Genomic DNA, 17280 nt, shown 5'->3' with positions numbered 1-17280 from the left:
TAAATTAGTGAAGTGTGCTTCATGACCTTGCTTCAGGTGTTCAGAAAAGCATGTGCTGGCTTAGAGTAGGGGGGGTGACAATATGTATTTCGTTCACTGCATGAGTCCCAATTATTTTGTGTAATACTTACCTGGGGGGCCCATTAATCCACATAGACCTGGTGGGCCTGGTAAGCCAATAAGACAGTCACCTATTTTTCCTGGAACACCCTTTTCTCCTGGAACTCCAGGGGACCCAGGTTCTCCTAAAAGATAGTATTGATAGCATTAAGGTAACTTAATATCATGTGATGAAGGGCCCCGTTTTACAATGAGGTCCTTATGCTTCCATTCTTTCTCTCCCTCTTCTTTTCTCCCCTCTCTCTGTCACACACATACATGCATCCACTTCACACATTTAGTTTACAGGTGTGGAAATCTGTAGCTGGGGGGGGGGGGTGGCACTCTAATGACCAAGTCCATTTGGCAACAGACACCTCAGTTTGGAGAAAAAGCAGTTCAACAGGCACCTGGTTCCTTCTCTCCCGTCCTTCCACCAGACTAGAGGCCTAAAAGTATTCAACTTAGACTTGATATATCTGGCCTTTCCAATTGCCTAGTATGCCAGATCCATTTCTTTTAAGTATGGTTTGACTTGGGGTTTAAATCTCTGCACTTCCAGGGCAGCCACCCAATCTTCAGATAAGCCACCACTAAAGCTGTATCTCTCCCCCCCCCCCCATTTCACCATGCCTCTTGTAGCAGCAAGGAAGGGATGAGAGCTGAGTGCACAGAGAGTTGGCCTCACTTCTTCAAGGATACCTTCTGTATCCTCAGGTTGCACAAACTGAACATTGCTCAAATGCGATGGAACGGGGAGATATAAGTTTCTTCAATGAAACCTCCGATGAGTGAAATTTCACAATGTTTAGTTAATATGTCAAGGAGGCAAACATTTTGCTCAAAATATACTCTACCTCTTGGCCCATCAGCACCATCACGACCTCGTTGACCTTGGAGGCCTGGAAGTCCTGGGAATCCTCTTTCGCCCTTCTCACCTGGCATGCCATCTACTCCTGGGGAACCCTGTCTGCCTTGTTGTCCAGGTATAATTGGGCCCGGTTCACCCTAAAACATGGAGGAAATAATAGCAATAAATGTCATGTCTCAAACACTGTAAGTAAAACTTAATTTTTATTTCTTAATATTTTGAGAATTTCTTAAAATTCTTAAAATTGTTAATGCTCTTACTGATTAGTAGAACCCATTAAACTCAGTGGAATTAGTTTGCGAACCAACCTTTTCTCCAGGAATTCCAGGTTTTCCAGGTAAGCCTGGTTCCCCTAACTGTCCGGGACAGCCTGGTGGCCCTGTGGATCCTGGAGACCCTTTATCTCCTACAAAGTGGAGGGGAAACAATGTTCAGTGATATAACACAGGCTCTTGAAGGTTTGCGATAAGTGAGTATGTCATTTTTTTAGGTTCTGACATTTTTTCTTGCTAATTAAGTTAGGAATCTTGCAACTGATTTTTTTTTAATTGTTAATTTATGGTTAGATTTTGTTGTCAGCTGCCTTGAACTTTTTGAAGCAAGGTGGGATGCAAAAGTTTTGAATGAATAAATAAATGCAGCTGTTATAGTATGCAAAAACTGAACATGAATTTAATTTTTTAATGCAATTTTTATTGTCTGAAAGACAACAGAACCAGGGGAAAAAAATCAACCAAGTAACTGGAGAGCATCAAACTAACACGTCTTGTCTGGGCAAGGATTTGTGCTTGTTCAATAGGACTTTCTCACCTCTCTTTCCACTGTGCATTCCCACTGCCCTCCCCAAATCTGCACTGGACAGTTTGAGGGATCCCGTAACAGGTTTAGGGATGTGTGCAAGGAGGGGAGGGCAATCCCATGCATGGCACAAGCAGAAATCCTTGTGCTGGTGGGATATGCCACTCTGTGCTACAACCCTCTGTTCAATTTTACAACAGAGTAATGGAAGATGCTATTACAGCACCAGAAGTACAATATGTCAAAACAAATGAAATTTGTATGCATATTACTTTTAAAGTCAAATTGTCAGCTGTCCTCCATTTTGAAAAAGCATGATATAGTTTTACTGAAGTGCTCTAATGATGATACTATATGTACACCATGGGGAGCCAACATGGAACCCTCCAAATGTTGTTTGACTACAACTCCCATTATTATTCTTCATCACTGGCCTTGTGGGTTGGGAGTTGGAACCCAACAACTTACAGAATCCAACACATTGGCTACCACTGATGTCCATGATAATACAGATCTAACTGAGCTTTTCCTCTCTCTCTCTGAAGTTCTCGAGGACTTCATAGATGATTATTTATTAAATTTCTCATTTGTTTCATTACTTTGTTTTATTCTCTCTTTCTTTCCTTCAAGAAAAGACAAATACGCTACCTTTAATGCCAGGATAGCCAGGAAATCCATTCTCTGAAAAGCCAGGGTCACCTTCTGGTCCTGGGAGGCCTGGATATCCACGTGGCCCTCTGGATCCAACACTACCTATCAAAGAATGCAAAGTAGTTCTGGCAGCAGTATCAAATGGCAAGCCACACTCTATCTAGAACAAAAACTCAGGGGGTTGAAGTGTCTTCCCTATGAACTGGGGCTAGAGAAACTAAAGTACCTGCCTGGGTTTTTTCCCCCCTCCATCAGGGATCTGTCTCTCTCCCCACTCCCCACTGATTGGCTCTGGTGAATTGAGAGTTACAAGTTATACAGGAATTGTGCCTAAAGCCCTCTCTCAACAGCGGCCAAGAGTGCAATTTTAACTATGTCTGCTTAGAAGGAAGTCCCACTGAGTTCAATGGGGTTTGCCTTCCCAGCTAAGGGAGGCTAGGATGCAGCCTTAACCATCCATGTAAACACCCTGCATAAGGGAATTAGTCAATCCTGGCCACTTGCCTACAAAACTAGAGCATCTTTGCTCCTTGCTGTCAAGATTTTGCTTGCTTACCTTGCTTGTTCTTTCAGCCTCTTCTGCAGGTTGCTACTTTGCGTAGTGGCTGCTGCTTGACCATAACAAATTGCAGCCTTTTCCCTTTTTGTGTGTGTAATATTTTAGAAGGGCCAGTTTGACAGTAGTCCAGCTTGAAAAGGTAGCTCTCACCTCTTTCTCCTTGTGGTCCAGGCCTACCATCTGGCCCTCGAAGTCCAGGAGGTCCAGGAATTGCATTTACTTTACCAGGCTCACCTTTAGGACCTTAAAAGTGTATAACAACAAGAACACAAACTAGAATATGCCAGTGGTTATTTAAAGACAGCAGCACAATGAAGTTACACAACTTCGGGGGAGGGGGGTAGGAGATTTGTAGCTCCAAAATGGCTGATAAGCGCACTGCAAGGAAACCCAGCAAATTAGCTGAGTTTTTCAGCAATCAGATGACTAACTGAGCTGCACTGAAGTGCAGAAAAGTAGGTGGATATAAACCACAGTTAGCAAAATCACAACAGTAGTGTTGTCTGGAAGCCCTAGGTCCTGAAAGGACCTAACTAAAATATGCATCAGACAAGAGTGCGCTTGGATGCCACAGACATTTCTGGAGCAGGATGCAGAAATGATCCTGCTTACATTACTAAAGAATGCTCTGCAATGTTGTATTATGAATGAATATATATATATGCCTTGACACCCACTGCAGCTTTTAAATCTACTATAGACACCACAGTCAAATTATTTAGTAATAACAACAATAATATCTACTAACCTGCTTCTCCAACCAACCCAGGCAAACCAGGATTTCCCTGAGATCCCTTAGAGCCTTCCACTCCTGGTGGTCCATATCCTGGTGGTCCAGGTAGCCCTCTCTCTCCAGGAAGACCTGAGATACCAACTGGTCCTGGTGCACCTCTGTCTCCTTTTGTACCATCAGGTCCCTGATAGGAATTCAGAAAACACTGCTTAACACACACTGGAAACGCCTGCATGGTAAGTTACAGTCAGAAACAAAGGTTGGTGCCTACAGCAAAGACCCTGGATGAACATAGCTCTTTTGCATATGCACTGCTAGAAACATGATGGAGTCTGCACTTGCCACCATGATTCAGCAATGGCACTCAAAGCAGAAATAAGTAACATAGCAATTTCATTTTGATCACCACAAATAAGGCCAGATTCAACTATTGAGTCCCGCTACTGGAAGTCTGTGCAAGGACTTCCATAAGCGCAATAGGGCTTTTCCTCCCCCAAATTTGGCTCTGTGGGATCAGGAGAACAGTGGAGGGGGGATTGTTTCATCTGGCAAACGGAAAGGCTGGAAGGATGGAAGGAGTGCCATAGCACTACAATGAATCCTTCCACACACTTTAAAGTAGATATTCAGTTAAATCCAAAAGGGAAATTGGTGACCACTACAGATTTATGCTGCATATAGGCTGCAGTCATGCACATTTCCACATGACTTTTTCATGTAATAGAATTAGGGCACACAACAAAAATTAATATATGTGCATGTACCTTGATGAATGTCTTCAGATATGTTTGCCTTATTTATTTTTCAATGGATTGAAAGCAATGCAAAAAATCAGTATGATTGCGCTAGATGTGAAACTAGCAGGTACTAACCGGTTCTCCCACAGAGCCTCTTGAGCCTTTCAGTCCAGGTTTCCCAGGTAACCCGTCTGCACCATTTTCTCCTGAGCTTCCTCTTGGTCCTGGTTCTCCTCTGTCTCCTTTTGGGCCTTCTGGTTCTGCATACCCTGGCTCACCTTTCAATCCTTTAAGGCCTTGGTTTCCTGGAAGACCTGGAAGTCCCTGGGTCACATGTTGTTAATAAAATATAACAGGAACTGTAACGTTGAATCTATATAAATGCTACGAAAGGTACAGTAAAATCAACACACTAAGGCATTGTGGTGAAATGATTCTGTGTGCGAAGAGGTTTTTCCCATTGTCAGCTACTGCAGGTGAAAGCATCCATATCCTCCAATGGGTAGAGGCCTTTTTATGATGGAAACTACAAAGGGCTCTACATATAAACCAATTCTAAAAACAATTTAACATGAACCGTACCTGAATGCCAGGAGGCCCCTGAATCCCAGGGGTTCCTTGGGATCCTTTAGGCCCCAATGCTCCTTCTATACCTGTAATGGCGGAAACAGTATTTAGAGAGAACTGGAAGGTTGAAGTAATTGTTGCTGGCATCCATCTCTCGAGAGAGAGACAATGGAGTGTGCCTCCGGAGGTGAAGTCAAACTGATGCATTAGCAGCACTGAAATGACCTTTCTGGGATGCAAGCCTGGGCAGTGTTTATGGAGGTCCTGGGATGCCCACAAGACAAGACCCCTCTTCTCAGCCTCACAGAGCAATACGCTTGGTGCCAGCTTGGCTGCAGGAGTTGCCAGGAGGTGTACAAAGCACCATCCAACCATCTTAGGGACTCCACTCTGGATTTGTGCAGGGTTTAAAGGTAAAAGTCCAGTTGGGTCCAGTCGCGGATGACTCTGGGGTTGTGGCGCTCCTCTCGCTTTACTGGCCGAGTGAGCCGATGTACAGCTTCTGAGTCATGTGGCCAGCATGACTAAGCCGCTTCTGGTGAAGCCAGAGCAGCACACGGAAATGCCATTTACCTTCCTGCCAGAGCGGTATCTGTTTATCTACTTGCACTGCATGCTTTCGAACTGCAGCAGACATTTAGGACCATAGTTTCTTTCCCTTATAGATGGGCCCCCTTCCCAGGTTGACCTGCTACCTCCCCAGCTACACCTGCTCCTAAGTAACTGGCCATATACTACTACAGAAATAACCAGACTGACATTGAAAGCAAGAGTGCCTCTTCCGATATCAGCCAGCCCAAATCCTGAAATCAGGAGAAGGCTGTCTGTGCTCATGCCAATGTCTGTAGTTCACTGCATAGGAACTCAGAGTAGGTCCTTCTCTGTAGCACAGAAGTAGCTGGCAAGGTGTGGGGGATGCCACAGAGCTGCCCTCCCAACACTAGCACTGCGGGCGCTTACTTGCATGGGGTGGAGACAGGTTAGCTTTCCCTGAGCAGAATATTAAACAATAATATCCTAAGGGAGATGACTCATAGTCTAATGATAAGTAGAATACAAGTTGGAACCTACAACAAAATGTTGTAGTACAGGGTTTCAGCCAGCCATGACCTCATCTAAGATACTCCATTCCAGACGCACCTTTTTTCCTCACTAGTGCATTAAACTTTTATTATACAAAGCCAGTGTGCAGCTGTTTGCTAGTGTCCTGGAGTTGCGTTTTTTACAATCCTGTTGACACCAGCTGTGCCCTTTAGCACTATGGGCACTCTATAGGGCACTCTGGCAGCAGGGTGATGGATCAAAAGGGACATATTTATCCTAATAATTTCTAAAACCTCTCTTCTTAAAGTATATAAGCAAAACCATGTTACTAATTTATGATCTACATCAGAATGGCTGAGGTAAAATGTTCTATAAACTGGAATATACTGCCAGTTGGAGATTTTTCACCCTCTTCTACCCCTTTCCCTGAACTCTTGGTATATTTTAGCAATTCTCAAGCATTGTCAGATTCTTTTACCTTTAACTCCTTGTTCACCCTGTGCTCCAGGAACACCAGGAAGGCCAGGTGGCCCTGTCAAAAAGGTGCACTGGTCACAAGGGCCTGCTTCTTCACCTGCAGTAAAATTATTCCTCTGTTAAAGGTGACATTGGTAAATTATTGCTATGTCAAAAACACATGTGCCCTACAGCACTGTATGTATTTATCAGCAATGATGATTATTTGTTAAGTTTCTCTACTGCTCTTCATTCAAAGATCACAAGGCGATTTACAATGTATACAAACACAAAGATAGGATGAGAAAGAGTGTAATCATGTTTGTGCATCTAATTCCCCTGAGCTTTCCATATTTAGCAATATGGTTAAGCCTAGGAGCAGATAGTGAGGCAAATTTCCCCAGTAAAGAATATTTGTCCTTAAAATGATAAATATTAGTGTTATTGGGCAAGCCTTTAGTCAACAGTGAGAAAGAGAGTGCCCACAGAGATCACACTTTATCTCTCTCTCTGATTTTTATCCTACTGTTCCTTCAAGAGCTCAGTCTAGCTTAGGGGATCCGTAGTTTATCCTCACAGCAACCCAACAGTGTCTCGAGGTCACTCAGAATCAAGGCTGACTGGGGAACTGAATCCATGTCTCCCCAGTCTAAGTCCAACACTGACTGTCACACATGCTCATATAAATATTGGCATTTGGTACAGGGTAAAATCCTCATTATTGTTTGGAAGGAGAGAGAGGAAGCCAATCTACTCTGGGCCAGTTTGGTTGCCTTTATGAGCTCAGAATGAAAAGCAGAATCGGATCTAATTGCCCTTAGCATGATGAAAAGGGACTGAGTATATTCTATGCCTAAGTAGTTTTGACAGAGTCTAATAATCATTATAGTTAAGATTTCTGTTCACCACCATGCCGTCCTCAAATTATTAAGATTGGAAATGTATTTGCAAGTAAGACTACTGACCTTTTGCTCCACTATCTCCTGAAAGGCCTGGAGGTCCAATGCATCCTGGGGTTCCTGGGGGTCCCAGTGGGCCTCTTTCAAAAGTTATTATACCTGTTTATGGGTGAGAACGACAAAAAATATTCATGCATTGTTCACAAATATCATGATAGCCTCTGTTATAGGCCATTTGGGGTTTTCTAAGGGCCTCAGATTTAAGAAGAACTTATACTATGGTATTGACAGCATGGAAGAAACACAGGCTACGTGCATTCAAGTCATAGCAAAGAACAAAACACTGGAAAATGTTGACATTTGCTAGTTATTCTTACCACTTTGGGAAGTCAGTGGGGAATGCCTAATAACTGTGGCATTTATTGGTCAACCTACAAAATACGTTTGGTTAACTAATGAGCATATTTATTTAGTTTGTTAATCGGGGCAGGCCACAATAATATAAAAAATATTTTGGAAACCAATATCAAACCATGGTTTAAGATCCTGCCTTGTTCTGAAGCTGAGAACCATAGTTTCTCAGTTAAGGTGAAACAGGAAACGATGACTAATTATAGATACTTTCACACTGCATATTAAGTTGAGATATGGTTATCTGAACTTAGCCAGTCTCTCACTCCAAAGCTATTGGAATAGGAATCAATGAATTTATATACTAGATTTAATCCAGTTTCTATCATTTGCAAAGCCATCATACTTTCTCTACTTTCATATTTCTGCTTTCCTTTGTAGGGATGGTTACAGCAGTAGTGGCTGCTTTTAGCCATAAGAAGTTCAGTTGGATAGTCCATTAATTCCAGAGTTGCACTAATATGCCATGAAAACATTCTGGCTACATACAAATAATGATCATCTTGCTCTACCTGGTGGTCCTGAAAGACCTGGTGATCCTGCTGGGCCAGGTCTTCCTTGCAATCCAGGAAGTCCTGGAGGTCCAATGGCATTCATGCCAGGTTGTCCTCTATCTCCTTTACTTCCTTTGAGGCCTGGAGAGCCTGTTAGACCTCTTGGACCAGGTCTCAAAACACCTAATGCAAGAGTTAAAAGTATTACTTCCATTTCTATGTTTTCTGTACCAGTGCTTTTAGAAGATTTAATTTCAGGTTTGTTTTTTTTAAAAAAAATATCCCAGAATTCCTTCATATATCTGAAACAAACAATATTTATTGGTCTTACCTGGCCTTCCAGTGGCACCTGGGAGACCTCGTGGTCCTGCAAGAACAGTATATTCATCACATATCTATATTATGCCGGGCGGCCAAATATGTACTGGCTACCTATCTGCTATCGGACCAGGTTCAAGGTCCTTATAAACATTTACATTATACCCCCAGATCAATCACTGAAATCATCACTAGAGCGTTGCTGGCACCCTCCTGAATTGGTGAAGTGCATTTGACATCAACATAAACATGAGCTTTTAGTGTCATTGGCCCAGCCCTGTGGAATGCTCTTCCAACAGAGATTCAGCATGGGCCTTTAAATGTTTGCCAGGTTTGTAATGGTGCGTGCCAATCTGAACTTTTGTCTACGGTTTATTTCTGTAGTGTCTGTCATGGCATGAGAAAAGTTGGCATAATTTCATACAAAAAGACACCCCCCCCCCTCTCCTGGTCTTAGTACTTATGTCAAATGTTTCCTGGAAGACATTGGAAAGTTCCTGAAGTTTTAATAACTAATGTAAAGATCGGCACATTAATCTAGTGTTACCAATAAACTTTAATTATCACCCCCTGTAAGGGTTCCACATAAACAACAGAATCATCATATAAAGATAAACTTAGGACTCATGAAACAAACACGCTGGGAGGACAAGCCTTTTCTGTGGTGGTTCCTCATTTGTGGAATGTTCTCCCCAGGGCACCTTCAGGCTCACCTGGCACCTTCATTACATACCTTTAGGCGACAGGCAGAAACGCTTCTCTTCAACCAGGCATTTGGCTGATTAACATTTCACGGCTTTTTGAATATGTTTGTGGGGGTTATTGGTTTGTTTTTGTTCTATTATTTATGTTGTATTCTCACTTTCAAATTTTCTGTTGTGAACCACCCAGGGATCTTTAGATGAAAGGTAATATACAAATCTAATAAATAAATGATAATAATAATAATAATAAAGATGGGTGGGGGTTTCTTAAAGGTGAAATATTGTAGGGTGGTGGGCTCTCCTTCCCTGGAAGTTTTTAAGGCGATGTTGGATGGCCATCTCTCACGGATGCTTTAGTTGAGATATCTGCATTGCAAGGGATGGGACTAGATGACCCTCAGGAACCCTCACAACCCTACAATTCTATGATTCTATGTCTTTTCAAAACAAAACATCATTGAGTTCAATGGGGCTTACTCACAGGTATGCAGGCTTAGCCTAATAATGTATACTGAGACCAACAGGCATTTTATAGCCTGAACTCTACTCTCCTTGAGGTCAAGTAGACCTCATATTCAGTCCCAAGGTATTTTAATCTCATAGGGCTAGACTGTTAACACTGAAGAGGCAGTGAAATCCCAACGGCCTCTTTCTCATCCTCACTTGCTACCCAGAAGCCAATGGTGTGATGTAGTTTTCACATGTCAATATGCTTCATCTGAGTGTACTGGTAGTATAGAAAGCTCCTGGTATGTTATTTAAACCTTTGATGCTCTCTTACCGGGTGCTCCAAACTGGCCTTTGAGTCCTGGGAGTCCTGGATAGCCCTGGTTTCCTTTTTCACCTGGCAATTCATCATAATACTCTGTCTTAAATAAAAAGAGGGAACAGACAGACAAAAAAGGAGAGAAAAATAGTAATAATGAAGAGAAAGGCATGGCTGCATGTAATATGAATGTGGCGCATTTGTGTAATGACTTGGTTTTCCTAAAATCGTAAGCTGAATTCCATTTTTTTAAAACCAGGGCTCCTTTGGTGATGTGATTCCTATGTGAAGCTAAACACAGGCCACTATTAAAAACAATTTAGCTACACATATCCTGAAGCAGGCATCTGACACTGATCTGCATGTTAAAACTAGGCACTGTCTATTAATTTTATGATATTAAAATGAAATATAAAGACAAATGGAATTTGCACTTACTGGACCCCGAATTCCTTTGCTGCCGATTTCACCTTTCTGTCCCTATATTAGAAAACAGAAAGAAATATAAGAAACATGTTAATTTCTCAAATCCAATGGAATTCTGAAACCTATTGACTACGTTGGATATAGATTAGTGGCCACTTGGTCTACATGTTAAAAACAGTTAGCAAGTGATCTAGAAAGTTCATTTTTAAAAAGATTAAAATATCTAAAATTTTCTGGCTTGATTATTCATTTGCCTAGGTTAGAGCTGAGCATCCTGTGACTCTCCAGATGTTGCTGGATTAATAATAATAATAATAATAATAATATCTTTATTGTCATTGCCCCCTCTCAGGGACAACGAAATTACTTGGCTGCTCCATCCACCCAGATAGGGCACTCCATTTAAAATCAAAACAACTATAAAAACACTAATTAAAACAATATAATATAATACAGCAAGGAAGATTAGATGACTTCAAAGTCCAGGTTTCCCATTCAGGGCCGAGATCGCTCTGGAGAAGAAGCTGTTCTTGAGACGGCTCGTTCTTGTCATCATCGTCCGGTATCTCCGTCCCGACGGCAGGAGCTCGAAGAGACAGTGACCAGGATGCGATGGATCTTTTACTATGTCCAGTGCCTTCCTATGGCACCTTGTGGCATAAATCTGCTCTAAGGTGGAGAGTGGGCAGCCAACAATGCTCTCTGCTGCCTTAACAACTCTGCACAACACCATCCTGTCCTGGGTAGTACAGCTTCCGTACCACACACATAAGCCATAAGTGAGCACGCTCTCAATGGCACAGTGATAGAAGGCAAGCAGCAGTTTCTGCGGAAGATGGTTTTTCCTTAGGATTCTTAAAAAGTACAGTCTCTGCTGCGCCTTCTTCACAAGCCCCCTTGTGTTGACACTCCAGGACAGATCCTCTTGTAATTCAATACCCAAAAATCTGAACGTTGTTACCCTCTCCACACAGACCCCATCAATCAGAAGTGGCTGGACATTGCTCTTCTGTCTCCTGAAGTCCACCACAAGCTCCTTTGTCTTCCTTGTATTTATGAGCAAGTTGTTAGCTCTGCACCACTCTGTCAGCCGCTCCACCTCATCTCTATAGTCCGTTTCACCCTCCCTTTCAGCCCATTAGCCCCAGTCAGCATGGCCAATGGTTAGGTTTGATAGGAGTTGTAGTTCAGAAATATCAGGAGGGTCAAAGTTTATCTGTCCTTATTCTAGGTATGTAACCATTGACTAGGGGTCAACAATGTCTTCCATGATGCAGGTCTGGTCAGATATTCATGGTTTTTTTTTAGTATCCCCACCATGCTTCAGTGAACTAAACCCTGCAAAGACTTACCTATTGTCCACTTGAGATTGGTCCATTAGAGCAAATGGGGCGTTGCACCACCAATCTCAGTTTGTCCCCAATGAGCTCCCACCTGCCTGCCTTCTTATAACCAGGAGTGGCACTGGCTACTACCTCCCTCCTTCTTTAGCTCATCATTGCCATGGTAGAACTCAGCAGGAAAGAGAGTGGGGCAAAAGAATTAGTTGCCTCTGCCTGTCATTGGCTCTGGCTCCGCCTACTGTTGACCTCTCTTCCTTCTGCCCTACCATCAGCTACTACTATCATTAGTCAAACCCTGTAAGGACATTCTTACGACCCTTTGTCCTATCAGAGTACTTGCTATTTATGAACTTCAAAAACACTAGAATGAAGAATCCATTTGTAAGCCAAGAACAGAATGTACCAGCAGAGTTATGACTCATTCATAGTCTGCTGGTTTTTTACTTATGTTTTAAGTGGCCTTGAGCTTCAGAGAGATGGTATAGAAATACCCTAAAATAAAATATAAAAAACTGTTGCTTTAGAAACTTGGTGTTCATTAAAAATTGTATTTTACTTTTGCTGAATTGGTAATATACTTTTAATTCCAAGTTTTAGGAATTGATAAGGGAAGCAAAATGCAGCAGACAAAAAATGAAAACAAGAGCTTTTACCTTGGGACCAACTTTCCCAGGTCTTCCTGGCAAACCCTGTTCTCCTTTTTCTCCCTGCAGGAAATTAAATTATACATAAAGGCTAGATCTAGACATGTCAAAGAAGCGATTCGGTTAAACGCGTTGTAAACTCATACAGGGAAACCCAGTAGGGAAAGATGGGGCTCCACAGCGCCATCTGGTGTCACAGTGTTATATCACATACACAACACATATCAAACGCTTTTTCTTTACCAATCTAGCTGGGTCCAAAGACACAGTTCATTGCAGCACCAATATACATTTAGAGCAACCTTTGTGCCCAAAGCTGCATGAAGATTCAGGTTCTGGTCTGTGTCCCTCTTCCATGAACTGACCACTCAAAATCACTGGATGGGAAACCTGTGGCCGTCAAGTTGTTTTTGAACTCCAACTCCCAGTGGTTGGGGATGACGGGAGTTGTAGTCCAACAATACCTGGAGGGCCCCTGTTTTCCTACCCTGTTATAGGAGGTTTCTGGAGACACATTAAAGTTTGTGCAGGAGTAGCTCTTCAGCCATTCTGCCCCTTACTCTGATCTTCTCCAGAAGCTATCCAATTCCTGTATTGATCCACCTTAATGATGCTCGAGAGTAAGATACAGAGTACCATTTATTTTGCCAATAGACAATAGCCTACATCCTGTCCAGTCCAGACCATGACCACTAATGTACATTGACACAAAACATTTAAAAAAATTATTTGTTACCTGCAAACCAGGTGGACCAGGAGTTCCATCCTTTCCAGGTCTACCCTAATTAAACAAACAAACAAACAAACAAACAAACAAACAAACAGACCACTTTTTAATACTTTGTTGTTGTTAAACAAAATATGCTATTATTATTATTTCCCTACGTACAATATATGATTCTAATAAAACGTGGTTTAATAAAGCTGGATATGTGGAACTAAAGATCCAATGGACTCAGGTTGTATTTGTATTAATCATTTCCCCAACCACAGTATGGGTCTGATAACAATAAAATGTATTTTCAGACTATAACTGTACTGTTAACCTTTCTAGACGACAAAATAAATATCTGTAACACTAGGTAGTTTTCAAAAAATAATAATCTATCATTGCAAAAGGGGGGGGGGGAGTTTACAAACCTGAGGTCCTGTCTCTCCTGGATCTCCTTTTACACTTCGAAAATCTCCAGGTGAGCCCTAAAACACAGATCAACCAATCAACACACTTCCTTTAGATTTATGTTGCTACACTGAATGCACAACTCATATTGTTTTATATTTTTAGCAGGCCAGTGCAGAGCTTGTCTGAGGCCCAGTGAGGGAGTCCCTGGTCAGCTGTTTGGCCCAGGGTGTTCTTGGCATGACAGTGTCAGTCTGGCAGGCCACTGGCGCCACACCCCCCAGGGTTTCTTAGCCCTCTGAGGCCCAGGGCAAGTGTACCCAGCTGCCCTCCCTTTCTGATTTTTAACATTTATAATAATATATATTTAAAAGTAGCTATTTCTGAATTAAGGCCACCGCTATGAAGTGTAGTTCAGAATATTTAAGGCGATGCCATCATTTCACAGCATTCTACATCCAAGTTGTATTTTATTCCATGACCCTCAGGTTGAGGTCATGTAAGTATTTCTATATTGATTAAATATGTTGAATGAAGTGTACATATCTATATATGGTCATGTCAGCAGCATTCAAATATATGCTATTTTTTTTAAAAAAATGTTTTATTAGCTAGCTTCTGAAGTATGAAATGCTAATTCAATACCACTTACTGAATCTCCAGGGGGTCCAGGGGGTCCTGGAGAACCCATATCTCCTTTATTTCCTTTTAATTCCTGTCACAATAATAATAATAGTATTTATTTATTTATTTATTTATTTATTTATTTATTTATTTATTTTCTTACTTACTTACTCACTCAGTAAACCGAAAAACAAAGATGGTACTTACAAAAGAGATATATTTTAACTGAGTCATAAGGTAAAGGTAAAGGTACCCCTGCCCGTACGGGCCAGTCTTGACAGACTCTGGGGTTCTGCGCCCATCTCACTTAAGAGGCCAGGGGCCAGCGCTGTCCGGAGACACTTCTGGGTCACGTGGCCAGCGTGACATCGCTGCTCTGGCGAGCCAGAGCCGCACACGGAAACGCCGTTTACCTTCCCGCTGGTAAGCGGTCCCTATTTATCTACTTGCACCCGGAGGTGCTTTCGAACTGCTAGGTTGGCAGGCGCTGGGACCGAGCAGCGGGAGCGCACCCCGCCGCAGGGATTCGAACCGCCGACCTTTCGATCGGCAAGTCCTAGGCGCTGAGGCTTTAACCCACAGCGCCACCTGCGTCCTGAGTCATAGGAACAAGCAAAGATACGAACTGAATGTTTGCTAAAGACTCTCCTCCCTGGAAGAGAGGGGAGTGGTTGTGGGCGGGAGCCCGAGCTCCGCCCCTAGCAGGGGGCGTTAACCCCCTGCCTCCTCCTCTCACCTGGCTGGCACCCACGCCCCTCGGCAGGCACCCAACCAGGTGCCTCCGAGGGGGCGTTTACAGCAGCCTTTTGCTGCGGTGCCAGCTCCTCCTCGGCCTCATTCTTCTCTCCGCCATCTCGTCGCGAGTCATCGCAGGAAAAGTCATCGCAGGGAAGAGCTCAGCCACGAGGTTTGGAGTCGGAGGGTGTTTGTGTGTGTGAAGGCTGTCTGGTTCCTGGCTTGCCTTTTTAAATTTAGGAGGCTTGCGTGCGCTCATTGCTTTACTGCTTTTAAAAACCTAGGCACCCAAGTTTGCCTTGCTGTCTTGCTGTGTCCTCTTTTCTGTGTAAAAACCTACATTTAACCTTTTATTTCCCCCCACTCCTGGTGCTGGATATATTTTAACTGAGTCATAGGAACAAGCAAAGATACGAACTGAATGTTTGCTAATGGAATTTAGGGATCCGACATAAAAGAGGTAGAAGTGTTGCACACTTTGGTAGAAAAAATCTATATATGTACACTTTCTTTAAAATAAATCTATATAAACTTTATTTGTTTTATCTTTTCATAAAATGTATATATTATTAATATATACTTTATACCCCACCCTTTCCCCAGATGGGACTCATACAGTGAAAAAGATGAACAACTATACAGAATGCTTATTATATTAATGGTCATTAACAGTATTATACTGCTACCGTCATATTTTCTGCTCCAGTTAAGGTAACAATAACTGTTCCAGTTGGTCCTGGAGGGCCCATTAGTCCATTGTCACCCTGTGGTAAAAAAGAAAAATCAAAAGAGCTATTTCATATATGTTTATGGCAGATAGGATGGCACATGCCAAATACCAGGGATTATAAAATGTGCTCACAATACAAGACTGGAGGGGAGTTTTAAAAATATGCTCTAATGGCAAAATTAGCATACAGTATATATGACTTCAGGAAGGCATAACAGATGTATTGAAAATCGGTGTTTATTTTCTACAGGAAAAGAACACTTTTCAGGCATGTATTTAATGTTTGCAGACAACTGCTGAATCTGTTTGCTAAAGCATTATTTGTGCAACATTGCAAACAGATTCATAATATATATATATATATATATATATATATGTTTTTGGTGTCCTCGGGTGTCTTCCCGTGTAAAAGTTGGGGTGTCTAGGTGACGTTTCGACGAGGTCTCACTCGTCATCTTCATCTTTTGAAGATGACGAGTGAGACCTCGTCGAAACGTCGCCTAGACACCCCAACTTTTACACGGGAAGACACCCGAGGACACCAAAACCTGCATTCCTGTACCCGTGAAAATCTACGAAAGCATATATATATATATATATATATATATATATATATATATATATATATATATTAAAAGCAGCAAAACAAGCAAACAAACAAAGAAACCCCAATGAATTTAGCATTAATGGATATTCGTTACAAATAAAATCCACTGAAGCAGACCTGATCTAATTAAAAAATTCAGCTCAAATATTCTACATTAACGAAGTCGTGTACTAGTCATAACAATATGCTAGCTTAACATGGCTTGTTGACCGTGAAAATAATTTGGCAAAAAGATACAAGGGTGAAATTCTTGGGTTCGAGATACAGCCCTTCTAGCCAAGAATCTTATCTCCAACTCTGTCCTGTCCTGAGCATATAACATACCAGAAGTTCTGAGATTCTTCTTTTCATATCCTTTCTTTCTTACAGGGTGCTTGGCCATTTGATTTTGTCATTCAAAACAACCCTGTTATTTCATTTTTGGTCTAATTCTGCATTTTACATTATAATATAAAGCACATTCGGAAGGCTGACACTTTCAAGCAAAGGGCTGCTCACAGACTGTGTTAACGGACAACTGTTTAATTTCTCAAAAATTGCCTCTTCATTATACTCTGAAGGAGCCAGCTATGTTAGTGATTGCTCTCTGCAATATCATTGCAGCCTTCTGTGTTACGTCTAAGTTGGATCAAATATTACTGCCTTTCAAATATTCGTATTCAAGATGAAATTCAAAAACTTCAGCAGGGCATACCAATTACTTTTCTTTAGGGCAGGCGGTAGAGCTTGCTTTTAAAGACAAGGTTGTCACAAAAATCCCCTTGCCACTGCTTCATGTAGCAGTTTGACAACCCTGACAAATGCAGCAGAGTTCATGGCATGGCATTATTCCCACAGAGAATTCAGTCCAAGGAATGCCGCCAAAAAGCCCTGGTCCAATACTTTGGCCCAGCAATCGTTTGTGTTTCCCAGATAGCGTGTCCTTCCTCAAAGAGGGCACGTGT

At 42.1% G+C, this 17280-nt stretch overlaps 1 protein-coding gene across 1 annotated transcript in view; it reads right to left on the bottom strand.

Annotated features, from left to right (window-relative positions):
• The window catches only part of COL4A3 (collagen type IV alpha 3 chain), a 75608-nt gene that overhangs the window by 22797 nt on the left and 35531 nt on the right, over positions 1 to 17280 (bottom strand). The window contains exons 13-31 of the mRNA XM_083742038.1: positions 15686 to 15763; positions 14293 to 14355; positions 13661 to 13717; positions 13257 to 13301; positions 12530 to 12583; positions 10546 to 10587; positions 10123 to 10210; positions 8651 to 8686; positions 8338 to 8502; positions 7481 to 7573; positions 6538 to 6633; positions 5031 to 5101; positions 4584 to 4772; positions 3727 to 3895; positions 3129 to 3221; positions 2417 to 2521; positions 1279 to 1376; positions 957 to 1107; positions 132 to 245 (exon numbers count right to left, since the gene is read on the bottom strand). Coding sequence (XP_083598164.1) covers positions 132 to 245; positions 957 to 1107; positions 1279 to 1376; positions 2417 to 2521; positions 3129 to 3221; positions 3727 to 3895; positions 4584 to 4772; positions 5031 to 5101; positions 6538 to 6633; positions 7481 to 7573; positions 8338 to 8502; positions 8651 to 8686; positions 10123 to 10210; positions 10546 to 10587; positions 12530 to 12583; positions 13257 to 13301; positions 13661 to 13717; positions 14293 to 14355; positions 15686 to 15763 — 1807 coding nt within the window. The remainder of the gene's footprint in view (positions 1 to 131; positions 246 to 956; positions 1108 to 1278; positions 1377 to 2416; positions 2522 to 3128; positions 3222 to 3726; positions 3896 to 4583; positions 4773 to 5030; positions 5102 to 6537; positions 6634 to 7480; positions 7574 to 8337; positions 8503 to 8650; positions 8687 to 10122; positions 10211 to 10545; positions 10588 to 12529; positions 12584 to 13256; positions 13302 to 13660; positions 13718 to 14292; positions 14356 to 15685; positions 15764 to 17280) is intronic.

This window comes from Podarcis gaigeae (assembly GCF_964106915.1).
Source record: "Podarcis gaigeae genome assembly, chromosome: 5".
Taxonomy (NCBI): domain Eukaryota; kingdom Metazoa; phylum Chordata; class Lepidosauria; order Squamata; family Lacertidae; genus Podarcis; species Podarcis gaigeae.
This window is presented reverse-complemented; position numbering and strand designations above follow the sequence as displayed.